The 13420-nt window shown below is 38.1% G+C and overlaps 1 protein-coding gene across 4 annotated transcripts in view; it reads left to right on the top strand.

Moving 5' to 3' along the window:
- PAK1 (p21 (RAC1) activated kinase 1) overlaps positions 1–13420 on the top strand; it is a 148387-nt gene that overhangs the window by 96056 nt on the left and 38911 nt on the right. For all 4 annotated transcript variants that reach the window (XM_025356771.1, XM_025356772.1, XM_025356773.1 and 1 more), the window contains exon 5: positions 3871–3908. In XM_025356771.1, coding sequence (XP_025212556.1) covers positions 3871–3908 — 38 coding nt within the window. The remainder of the gene's footprint in view (positions 1–3870; positions 3909–13420) is intronic.

The following is a 13420-nucleotide window of genomic DNA, read 5'->3' as shown; positions in this document are numbered from 1 at the left end:
AGGCCTTTCTAATATGTTAAATTAATAGTGGGCTAATCTTTTAATTTCCAGGCTCTTTACTCATGTTGCCTCCTTCAAATGGCAGTATTGTTGGGAAGGTGAGAACCAGGATGAACTAGGGAATTTGAAGGATGCTTTCCCCAGCCAGTATCTGGCTTGTTTCAAGGGCACAGATGGTGGAGATGACAGGCTACAGCTTCACTCATGCTGCCATGGTGGTGCCCAGGAGAGGGCCATGCATGTGCCCAGCAGTATTTCCTTCCTCTCGTCTGGCCCCGCTGAGTCTGTCTCACTTCTTCCATTGAGGGACTGAGTCATTTCAAGGAGGAATTGGGGTGGAGGGCTACTGAGTGGGAAAGTTTTCTAGTCAGGAAATTAGAGTTTATGTTAAGGAACTTGTCATGGAAACATCAGGTTAGAGGCTGTCTGAAAACCTCAGTGGCTAAGTCTTGGGAAGGATCTTTCCTGTGTGTATGTATGTAGATATGTGCTAGTGGCATGTAAGTGTGTACGTAAACAGAGGCATAGCCCTATGGGTTTGCATATATTTGGAATTAAAGCCCTCTTAAGTATTCATGAACAAAGATAAAGTCCACTCAGGTATTCATGAACGAACATATGTATAAATATACACATTCAGGTAATTATGTGTATGTTCATTCGTGCATGCATATATGAATAATATTGAGTGTGTATGTACAGATACATGTGTGTACATCTACCTTTGTATGTACAAATTTGTGCACATGTGTGTGTATATGTATGTATGCCAGAATTTTAATTTTCTGTAAGTTGAAGACTAGGGCCAACTCTAGGCAAAAGTGCATATTTGGCACAGGTTTTTTAAAGTGTCATATCTCTCCTTTCCCTGTTTGCCATCCTCTCATACTATTAGTTATGATAATACTACCTCAATTTGTATATGCTCACATGTGAATTACCTCACGTGATTTTTTTTTTTTTTTTTTTTTTTTTTGAGACAGAGTCTTGCTCTGTCACCCAGGCTAGAGTCCTGTGGTACGATCTCAGCTCACTGCAGCCTGTGCTCCTGGGCTCAAGTGAGTCTCCTTCCTCAGCCTCCTGAGTAACTGGGACTGCGGGTGTGTGCCACCATACCCAGCTAATTTTTGTGTTTTTAGTAGAGATGGGTCATCATGTTGGCCAGGGTGGTCTCGAACTCCTGACCTCAAGTGATTTGCCCGCCTCAGCTTCTCACAGTGCTGGGATTACTGGCATGAGCCACTGAGCCTGGCTCCCTGATGTGATTCTTATGATGGCCTTAGGAGACTGGCAGGGCAAGGACTATTATCCTCCTTTTATATATGCAAAGAAATTAATTAGACTCAGAGAAGTTAAGTGACATACCCCAAGTGACTCAGCTGATACATGATGGAAATGTATTTTGACTTGGGCTTTTAACTCCTTTGCTGCCTATAACCCAAACACAATCCTCCATGCTAATTTTGGTCAAGTGTTTCTATTTTTTCAACACTTCATTTTTTTTTTTTTTTTTTTTTGAGACGGAGTCTCGCTCTGTCACCCGGGCTGGAGTGCGGTGGCGTGATCTTGGCTCACTGCAACCTCCGCCTCCTGGGTTCAAGCAATTCTTCTGCCTCAGCCTCCCAAGTAGCTGGGACTATAGGCGCACACCACTATGCCCAGTTAATTTTTGTATTTTTAGTAGAGACAGGGTTTCACCATATTGGCGAGGCTGGTCTCGAACTCCTGACCTTGTGATCCACCCACCTTGGCCTCCTAAAGCGCTGGGATTACAGGTGTGAGCCACTGCGCCCAGCAACACTTAATTTTTTATACTGGTTAGTAGCTAATGTAATAGGGAAAAAGTAGATGAGATTGACAACGCAGCTGGGTCTTAGCCCTATTTTGCCAATGACTTACGTGAGCTTGAACCAATCTTTTTCCTTTTCTGAACCTCATTTTACTCATCTGTAAATGAAAGTGCTGGAAGTACTTTCTGTTCCGTCATTCTGTGCTTTGGAATTTGATTTTGATATATAGTTCATCACCTTTGAAGGGAGTGTTTACTTATTTTTTATGTGACATAACAAGTATACTTATTACCAAAATACCCAATCTTCAAAAATACTAGCAGTACATAAAGTTGGGGGTAGTGCAGCGAAGGCATAGTGTTGTACTCTGCCAAAGTTGATAGTCTTCTGGACAAGAAAAAACAAATGAATTATGTTTAAAGTATATCCTGAATTTATTTCTCCAGAATACTGCTAGCTATTCTGGATTTGTTATAAGAACATGTTGTCAGAGCTTGCCTTATTTCCTGCTGTGTGGGTTCATGATTTGCTGTAGGGTCAAAGAAGCTGTATCTAGCACTTTTTATATGATGGAATTGGGATTGTACATTCTCTGGGCTTGGTTCTTGGTGAGGAATATATTGGATTTGGTAGAATATTTCTCCTCCTCAATTCCATTAGTGGTGAATTGGCAAAGTCAGTTTTTCTTGGACCCATGGGAATTAAAGAACAAAACTGAAGACATTAACTGGTCTTTAAAACTTATTTCTTGCTAAGATCTCCGTTGGGTCTCTCTTTCATATTTTATGAAGTCTAAGATACCACTGATTGTAAGATGCACAATTATTTCCATACCAATCAAGGAAAATAAAGCTGCCAATTAAACCATAACATGGATGGTAGGACACACCTCTGTTTCAGAGACTTTAATGTGAAAAATGTACCTCTCAGAATCAATGAAACATGGTAATTGCTTCATTGAGGGAGCTTGAGTCTATTCTTGGAAAACAAGACCCTATCTTTAATTAGACTTGACAGGATTAATACCTGTCTTTTCCTCAACCTTAGTCCTTTTGTCCCTGTGGGCAGTAGATATGGATATAGAAGGATCCTTTATGAAAGCTGAAGCTGGAGACTGGCCATGATTTGGCATGGATGACTCAGGGGTGGTGCTATGGATTCTTTCCTTTTCTTTTAGAATGCAGATTTTCTTAGCTATTTAAGCCTTACAGTGATATAGCTGATGATGTGGATACAGTTTAGCATAGTATTTAGAATGAGATCAGAATTCGAATCTAATTCCTCTCTTTAACCTGTGTGTACCCTGGACAGATAACAGTCATGTGCCACAACAACAGACCGCATATACAATGGTGGTCTGATAATATTATAAGGAAGTTGAAAAATTCTTATCACCTAGTGATTACTTAAGTTTAAAATAAATTTAGTGTAGCCTACGTGTATACTGGTAATGTCCTACTTAGGCCTTCACATTTACTCATCACTCACTCAGTGACTCACCCAGAGCAACTTCCAGTCCTGCAGGCTCTATTTATGGTAAGTGCTTATGTAGATATATCCTTTTATTTACCTTTTGAACTATATTTTTATTGTACCTTTTCTATGTTTAGATATACAAATGCTTACCATTGTGTTACAGTTGCCTACAGTAACATGCTGTACAGGTTTGTAGCCTAGAAAGCAATAGGCTATACAATATAGCCCAGATATGTGGCAGGCTATACCATCTAGGTTTGTGTAAGTACACTCTATAATGTTCCCGTAATGACAGAATTACCTGATGACACATTTCACAGAGCATACCCTATTGCTAAGCCACACACAACTGTACTTAACATCTCTGAACTTGTTTCCAAATCAATAAAAGTAGATATAATAACAGTACTCAGAGCCATAATGAGGATTAAAGAAGGTGATATGTATAATGCGTTTAACATGATATCTAGCCTGTAGTACCAGTCATACTATTACTATTCTCTGAATCTGGCATGTGCTTGACCAGATAGACTTCTTTTGCTGTCAAGAAAGAATTAACTGTAATTGTTTATTGACTAAGTCCCTTGTCTTTCTTCCTGTGCAGATAAGTCAGCTGAGGATTATAATTCTTCTAACGCCTTGGTAAGTATTTACTCTATGTTGATGTGGGCAGACGTGGAGGTAAGGATCAAGACGGTGTGGCAGAGGCAGAGCCTGAGCTGGAGGCACTCATATTAGTCACTTCTGCACCCTTGGCCTCAGAATTCCTATCTATCCAATAAAGAAATTAGATATAATAAATAGGAGTGTCCCTTTCAGCTTTAATGTCCTAGAAATTCTTTCTTTGTGATAATTTTTTTATTTTTAATTTTTATGGATTCATAATAGTTGTAAAATGTTCTAGAAATTCTGGAACCAGAAGATATGGCTTTAGGTTCAGTTTTTTAATTTGTAGCTTTGAACCTTGGGAAAGTCAGTTTGCCTCTTTGAGCTTCAATTTCTTCATCAATAAAATGAGAATGATATACTCTGCCCTTACCTGGACGTGTCTTCAGATACCTACATTTAGAAGAAAATTTCCTCTTTGGTCTATGGAGTCTGCAAAACCAAGATTAGTACTAATTGTTGAAGGGAACAGATTTTATTCATTTAAAGTCATTCATTCTGTCCTCTGAAGTTGTAATGAATGCTTTGACACTCGAATGGATGTTATAGAAATCATGAAGAATTGGCTGGAGATTAAACTAGAGGATCTCTGTGTCTCTCTCAACTTACAAATTCTATTTCCCAGGGCAATTACAAGGATAAAATGCGATGTTGATGTATTTTAAAGGGTCCTATAAATAATAAATTGTGATGCATGTAAGAGAATACTGCCTTTTTTTTTTTTTTAAGAGATGAGGTTTTGCTCTGTTATCCAGGCGGGAGTGCAATGGTGTGATCATAGCTCGGTGTAAACTCAAACTCCTGGGCTCAAGTGATGCTCCTGCCTCAGCCCTCTGAATAGCTGGGACTATAGGCATAAGCCACCACACTCAGCTAATTTTTAAAAAGTTTTAGTAGAGATGGGATTCTCATTTTGTGTTCTCAAACTCCTGGCTTCAAGTGATCCTCCTGCCTCGACCTCCCAAAGTGTTAGGATTACAGGTGTGAGCCACCACACCTGGTTGCTATTTATTTTTTACATCTGATGTCTCTTGTACATAGGTGGTTATGCCATTCTGATTTACTAAACATTTGCAAAAGCCCTAGTTTATACTATGCCAAGTCCGGTGTGAATAAGTGACATTACAGAGATGGTCAGACATGTCCCAATACCTAAGAACCTCCCAGTCTTGAGGTTGAAGACCTCAAGCAGCCAATTCTTCATGATTCCCATTTGTGCTTGAAGGCACAGACAGATAATTATAGTGCAGCATGCTAACCTTCATGAAGCCAGGGGCTGTTTCTGACTTGTTAATTGTTATACCGTTTGCATCTGGCAAGTCTTGGCATTTGGTAAACATTTACTGAATGAAAGGTTGGAGGTGTCAGAGAAAGCTTCCTGATGGTAAAGTCTGAGTTGAATGAGTTAGTTATCTAGAGCAAAGATTAAGGGGAAATGCGGATATTCCACACAGAAAGAGAATAGCGTGTGTGTGGGCAAGGAAGTTCATGAGGTATACTTGCACAGGGAACTGCGAAGTGGTTTGTTATGACTAGAATGTGAATTGTGAAGGAAGTAGAGGTGGGCAATGAGGAGGAGTGGTAGTGGTAAGCGGGACAAATCATGTAGGAGTTTGACTTATCTTAAAGGTGATGAGAACCTTAAAGAACTTAAGCAGGAGAGTGGTTAAGTTCTAACACAATACCGAGTCACCATCAAAATACTTTGAACCATGCTTCCACCGTGGGTACTGGTTTATTCTGAGTCATTTTTACACTTATTGATTATAAAAAACAATATTCACATGTTCAGTGCCTTGCAACCTGTTGGATCCTTTCTTACCGACTCTCTGAATCCTCACAGGAGCTTACTGAGGTAAGTTATTATCCTTATAGATGATAAAACTGAAATGGAAAAGAGTTAATGGCAATAGGCATCTGATTCCCAGCCTATACTGCTTTCCCCCGCTTCCTGCTGCCTTTCATCAAATGGAAGAGATGTAATTAAAAGATGGGAAAGAATTTGCAAATACAGGATCTTTGAATAGTAAATTATTGAAGAAGAGGCTTTAAGCCGAATTGTGCTTCATGGCTCAAATGTCTTTATGCTTTTGTGGGAAGAGTGATAGCCATCAATATTGAGTGCCTACGATGCACTGTGTTAAAAACTTTATATAAGCATGATTAGCCTCACAATTACCTATGTAGAAAGTATTGTCATCTCCATTTCATAGGCAGAAAAACAGAGTTTCCTGAAGACTTATAATTAGAACCACATTAGAACTGGGGTCTTCTGAATCCCAGTTTGGGTTTCTTTTCACTGTGGCAAGGAACAAAAAAAGATGTCATTGAGGTCTTATAAAGGAGACTGCAGTAAAGCTGTAGCTATGTTGTTTGTTATTGAGGAGGAAGAGCCCTGGGGTTCATGCCATATGGCAGGGAGGATAACACCTGCTTGGTAAAAACTTGTACTGGTTTAGTATCTACAATTAAAACTACTAAGACTGTGAAGGACATTGTTCTCCCTCAATTCAGAACATTTGTCCAGCACTAGCTCAGTGCTCTATATATCCTTACTAGTTTTACATGGAGGAAATGTTTTGTATTATGGTAGCATGTCATTATTTTCCATATTGGTTTCACACAGATGATTCCACTTGTGAAATAATCAAATACAATTGCTGCCTAAGAAATTAAGACTCAGAGAGATTAAGTGACTCACTCTCTACGTTTGACTGAGTTAGTAGTAGAAACCAGCACAAAATTCTGCTCTCCTGAGCATTCATGTGTTCACTCACACCCTAAATATTGAGTTAGTATCTTCTTTATGCCAAAGTACAGGTGACACAAAAATGAACGTGCACTATCTTAATCCTTGAGAAAAAAAATTAATGACAGACTAGGGAGAGAAGGGCTGCAAGAAAGGCATGAATAATGTACAATGGGGTTATATTTGATGGAGTGATTTATTCTGCTCTGAAGTACAAGGAAGTTTGCAGAGTTCTTGGGCCTTAAAACATTGTTCGTTTAACAAACATAATCTTAAAGTCCCTTTTAGCTCTAAATTCTGTTATCTGTGGTTCACTGGTCTGAGATCTGACTCTAAGATTCCATGGCATTTTAATGCCTGATTCTCATTTATAAAATGAATAGTTACCACATGATAGGTTCTTTGGGTGCTGAGAAGTCAAGGACTAGTAAGATCTCTGCTCTTGGTCTCACAGTTTTTGTGGTGAATCAGAACATGTAAACAAGGATTTATAATACAGTGTTAGGTAAGCATCAGGTAATGATACCAGGCAGAGAAAAAGGCAGTGCTTTCCTGTGTGATGGACAGCATGAACAAAAGTTGGGTTAAGGATCCAGTATGTTAGGCCAGAGAGCTTGGACTTTATGCTGGAGCTGAGGGAGTGTTTTAAATAGAAGATTGATGTAGTTGGATATGTGATGTCTAAACTAACATCTTAGATTTCTTTAGAAATTGGATCAAGATAGTAAACTGAATTCATGTGCCCATCTCTCTTGCTATCTCAAATTTCTTAATTTCAGAAAAGATTTCTTAAAAATCAAATTAAAAGCAATGCTCTAAAACAAAAGCATGACGTAAATCAACTGTTGTGAGGAATTCATGGAAGATAGAAAGCAGAAAAGGTCAGATTGATCAGAGCAGAAGAAGCCACAACTTAAAGTATAAGAGAAGATGCCTAGGAAAATGAAAGTAGCTCCAGAGAAAATGGGCTGAAAGAATATATACAAGAAGCAGGAAAGAGTCATGGGCCATCTTCAAGGGTAAATTAATTTAATTCTACCTTTGAAACAGTAGGGGCAGCCTCCTCCTTACAGTGCACAAAAGGCAGTGGGTGCATTTGATTCTAAGCTAAAATCAGCTAATTTTCTGGAGAAAGTAAACTGCCTACTTGAGGAAAGCTCTTGCTGTGGGTATAGGGGCCTGAGAGAGAAACAGAGAGGAACCTGAGTTAACTGCAATATTCTACCACAGATATAAAGAAAAGGAAACAGGAGAAGTAGCTCTGCAGTGAAGGAAAATACATTAAAGTTTTCCATCCCAAGAGTAAATTTATCATACTTTTGATACCTGGGAGGAGGGGAATCTCTACTTTTCCATGCCTGCATACCCTAAAGTAACACTTGCCAATAACCATCTCTCCATAACTCACGAACAGATCATATCAGACCTCCATTCAGAGGAGGACAGTGGAAAAACAGACTTACGTAAGTTTCAGAAAAACTAATGTTAATTACACTAATCTATCGTTCACTTATAAATATGAATGAATAGCCAACGATCTCCAGACATTTGAGAGAAACACAACATTAAAGAGAGGGACCAAGATAAGGAAAGAAAATTAACCCCAGAGGAAATAGATAATTCAGGAAATAACTTTTTAAAAAATCTAATATTTTCAGAGAGGATCTATAGTTGTTGCATCTACAGAAACCCCCTGCTATTAGAGCAACCAGAGGAGGAAAGAGTGTTCTTAGTATTAAAAACGTAAGAAATAAATTTATGGCTGGGCGCGGTGGCTCACACCTATAATCCGAGCACTTTGGGAGGCCGAGGCAGGTGTATCACCTGAGGTTGGGAGTTCGAGACCAGCCTGGTCAACATGGTGAAACCCCATCTCTACTAAAAATATAAAAATTAGCTAGGTGTGGTGGTACATGCCTGTAATCCCAGCCACTCGGGAGCCTGAGGTAGGATAATCACTTGAACTTGGGAGGCAGAGGTTGCAGTGAGCTAAGATTATGCCACTGCCCTCCAACCTGGGTGACAAAGCGAGACTCCATCTCAAAAAAAAAAAGAAAAAAGAAAAAAGAAAGTTATAAGGTTTAAACAACAAATGCATATAAGTAAATAGGGAATTAATGATATAAAAGATAAAAAATTTGAGAATAAATGACAATAGAGGGTTGGTCAAGGGGATTCAAGCATAAGTAGAGAACAGAGGCAGTAGAGTGAAAAAATAAATAAATATTAGGAGAAAAATTTCCCAGCTAGAGAAAGGCATGAGTCTTCAGATGAAGGGCCTATTAATGACCAAGTCGGATAATTGAAAAGGGATCCAAGAATAAAGAGAAAAATCTTAAAAGCTTCCAAAGAGAATATGGTTCATGTCCAAAGGAACATTAGCATCAGACATCTCGTTAGAAATAGTGGAAAAAACAGTAGTATCTTCAGAGAGATGAGGCAAATTGTTTAGAACCAAGAATTCTGTACCTAATCAAACTAATATTTTAACTATAAGGTGTCAATATAAAGATACGTTTGGACACGTGTAGATCAAAGATTACCACCCATAGATTACTTCTGAAAGGCTAAACACCAAATAGTAATAATAATTACCTCTAGGGTTGATGGTGATTGAGAATACTCACTTAAAAATATTTTTATTGGCCAGACATGGTGGCTCACGCCTATAATCCCAGCACGTTGGGAGGCCAAGGTGGGCAGGGCACCTGAGGTGAGTTCGAGACCAGCCTGGCCAACATGATGAAACCCCATCTCTACTAAAAATACAAAAAAATTAGCTGGGCGTGGTGGTGTGTGCCTGCAATCCCAGCTACTCAGGAGGCTGAGGCAAAAGAATCACTTGAACCAGGGAGGCAGAGGTTGCAGTGAGCTGAGATCATGCCACTGCACTCCAGCCTGGGCGGCAGAGTGAGACTCTGTCTCAAAAAAAAAGAAAAAAAAAAAAAGTCAAGTAGGACTAAAAGCCTTGTAATAAGTAGTTGTCATTCTGCGATCTCCCTTCACCATTGTCTTGGCAATCCCTTTGCATTTTTGTGTTGGTATTCCTACTTTCTCTGTGCCATGTCTACATTATTTTTTGTTTACTTTTGAATTTGGTGGAGCACATCCTCTCGTAGATTTAAGAAAGTAAATGGAAAGTAAACATTTAATATCTTTCAGGTCTCAAAATGGGGGTGTTCTCTATGCTACCCTCATGTTTAATTAATACTTTAACTGCTTATAGAATTGCAGATTATACATATTTTTTCATCAGAATTTGGAAAACATTACGCTTTTGTCATCTAGCTTTCAGTACTGCTGAGTCCAAAGCCATTTTATTTCTCCTTCCCTGTATATGACCAATCTTTTTTTCTACTCAGAAAGCTTGTAGGATCATCTTTGTCACCACTGCTTTGAAATTTCACAATTGTATTCCTATTTACATCTATTTATATTGCAGGGAGCTTTGTGAACTCTTTCAGCCTGGAAACTCTACCCTCAGTTCTAGGAAATTGCTTGAATTATTTTGTTGATGATTTCTTCCCCTTGCTTCTTTTGTTCTCTCTTCCTGGAACCTCCATTATTTAGATCTTGAACATCTTTTTTTTTTTTTTTTTTTTTTTTTTTTGAGATGGAGTCTCGCTCTATCACCAGGCTGGAGTGCAGTGGCGCGATCTCAGCTCACTGCAACCTCCGCCTCCCAATTCAAGCAATTCCCCTGCTTCAGCCTCCCGAGTAGCTGGGACTATAGGCGCACACCACCACTCCCGGCTAATTTTTTTTGTATATTAGTAGAGACGGGATTTCACCATGTTGTCCAGGATGATCTCGATTTCCTGACCTTGTGATTTGCCCGCCTCGGCGTCCCAAAGTGCTGGGATTATAGGCATGAGCCACTACGCCCAGCCCTAGATCTTGGACCTCTTAAACTGATTCTCCATTTTTTAAAGGATTTTCTCTATTTTCCTTGCGTTTGTTTTTATTCTGAAGAATTAGGAGACTTCCTCAACTTCATCTTTCAGTCAATGTAATTTTTCATTTCTATTCTCATGTTTAATTTTCAAACACTTTTTTATTTTAAGAAAATATATAGCATTCTTATTTCCAGAATTGATATATTTTCTTCTCTCTAAGGAAGTTAATGATAGGCTTTCTTTGGGTGTTTTTTCCTCCCTGTTTAGTCTGGTTTTTCCAGGTGGCCCTTTGCCTCATTTGTTTTGGTTTCACACTTTTATGTTAGAGGTTTTCCTTGCATATTCAGAGGTCTGCTCATATTTATGATTGGGGTACTAAAAGCTCACTAGAATTTTAAGCTCATTGGTGGTGAACAATTCAATACTTTTAATAAATTTGTAGAGTTGTGCCACCATCACCTGAAAAAGTTCCCTGGTGCCCTTTTACCATTTATTTAAACTCCCATGCTCAACCCTAGGAAACCACTGATCTGGTTTTGGTCTTTATAAATTTGTCTTTCTAGACATTTTATATAAATAAACTCATGCAACATGTAGTATTTTGTGTGTTGCCTCTTTTACTTAGCTTTGAACTTTATGTTGTAACATGTATCAGTATGGTGTATTTCATTTATTGTTATGTCCAAATCATATTCCCTTGTATGGATACATTACATTTTATTTATCTTTCCGGTTTTTTTTTTCTTTTTTTGGAGACGGAGTTTCACTCTTATTGCCCAGACTGGAGTGTAATGGCGTGATCTCAGCTCACCGCAACCTCCGCCTGCCGGGTTCAAGCAATTCTCCTGCCTCAGCTTCCTGTGTAGCTGGGATTACAGGCATGCACTACCACGCCCGGCTAATTTTGTATGTGTAGTAGAGACTGGGTTTCTCCATGTTGGTCAGGCTGGTCTCGAACTCCCGACCTCAGGTGATCCACCCACCTTGGCCTCCCAAAGTGCTGGGATCACAGGCGTGAGCCACCGTGCCCGGCCTTATTTATCTTTTCATCAATTGATGTGTACTTGGGTTGTTCCCACTTTTTGGTCATTATGAATAATGCAGTTATGAACATTCACGTACAAGGTCTTGTGTGGTCTCATTTCTTGAGAGTATATACCTAAGGAATGGAACTGCTGGGGCATGTGGTTAACTTCATGTTTAACCTTTTGAGGAACTGCCAGACTTATTTCCACAGAGCTGGCACCATTTTACATTCCCACCAGCAGTTATGAAGGTTCCAGTTTCTGCATATCTTTGCCTGTCCCTGTTGTTGTCTGTCATTTTATTATAGTCATTTTAGTGGATGTGAAGTGGTATCTCATTGTGATTTTATTTGGATTTCCTAATGGATAATGATGTTGAGCATCTTTTCATGTGCTTATTGGCCATTTATATATCTTCTTTGAAAAAATGTATTTTCTGTTATTGATCTGTAATTTAATTTGACTGTGGTCAAATAGTATATTTTATGTGATTTCAGTCTTTTTAAATTTATTGAAATGTGTTTTATGCCCCAGCATATAGTCTATCCTGGAGAATGATCCATGTGTAGTTGAAAAGAATATGTACTTTGTAGACATTGGTTGAAATGTTCTTTATATGTTGGTTAGGTCAGTGTTGTTCCTTTATCCTTGCTTATTTTCCTTCTAGTTCAGTTAATTATTGAGAGTGGAGTAATGAAATCTCCAACTAGAATTAAAATTGCTAACTATAATAGAATTGTCTCTTTCTCACTTTAATTGCAATATCTCTTGGTTTATGCAAAACTGCTTTGTTAGGTGTACATATGTTTATGTTGTTATATTTATAATTGTTATAATTGATAGAACTGGTATATCGGTTGTTTTGACTTTTTATCATGAAATATCTCTGTGTCTCAAATGATATTTCTTCTCTTAAAGTCTTTTTTTTGATGTTAATATAGCCACTTTGGCTCTTATGGTTACTGTTTGCATGGTACATATTTTCCTGTTTTGCTTTCAATTTATTCATGTATTTGAATCTATAATGTGTCGCTTGTAGACAACATATAGTCTAATCTTTTTTTCTTTTCAGTCTGACAATTTCTGCCTTTTGATTGGGGTATTTAGACTATTCATGTTAATGTAATTTTTGTTAGGTTTGGACTTAATGTTTTCCCATTTGCTATTTATTTTCTGTATGGGTTCTGACTTTTTCTATTCCTCTTTCACTGCCTTCTTTTGTATTAATATTTATTTATTTTTTTACTTTGCATATTTCTTTTTTTATTATACTTTATGTTCTAGGGTACATGTGCACAACGTGCAGGTTTGTTACATATGTATACATGTGCCATGTTGGTTTGCTGCATCCATTAACTCGTCATTTACATTAGCTATATCTCCTAATGCTATCCCTCCCCCCTCCCCCACTATATTAATATTTTTATTGTATCATTTAAATTCTTTTTTTAAACTGTATTTCTTGGTGGCTATTTTATGTCTTATACATTTTAATTTATTACAATCTACTTCACATTAATAGTAACTGAATTCCCAGTGTATCTTCATTCCCTGCCCCTTCTTTGTTCTGTTACTGCCATTCATTCATATGCACAAATGTGTATGAATGTGTGTATGTGCATGTATGTACTGTATATGTTGGAAGCCTAACAATTGCTTTATGCAATTATGTTTTTTAAAGAAGTTAATGGAAGAAATAACAAAAAGTATTTTTTTAGAGTGTTCCATGTTAATCTACATATTTACCATTTCCTCTGCTCTCCATTATTACTTGTGGATTTGAGTTACTATTTGGTATTACTTCCTTTCAGTCTGATG

This window comes from Theropithecus gelada, chromosome 14, assembly GCF_003255815.1.
Source record: "Theropithecus gelada isolate Dixy chromosome 14, Tgel_1.0, whole genome shotgun sequence".
Lineage (NCBI taxonomy): Eukaryota > Metazoa > Chordata > Mammalia > Primates > Cercopithecidae > Theropithecus > Theropithecus gelada.
The sequence above is the reverse complement of the archived record's forward strand: the minus strand, read 5'-3'. Positions and strand labels throughout refer to the sequence as shown.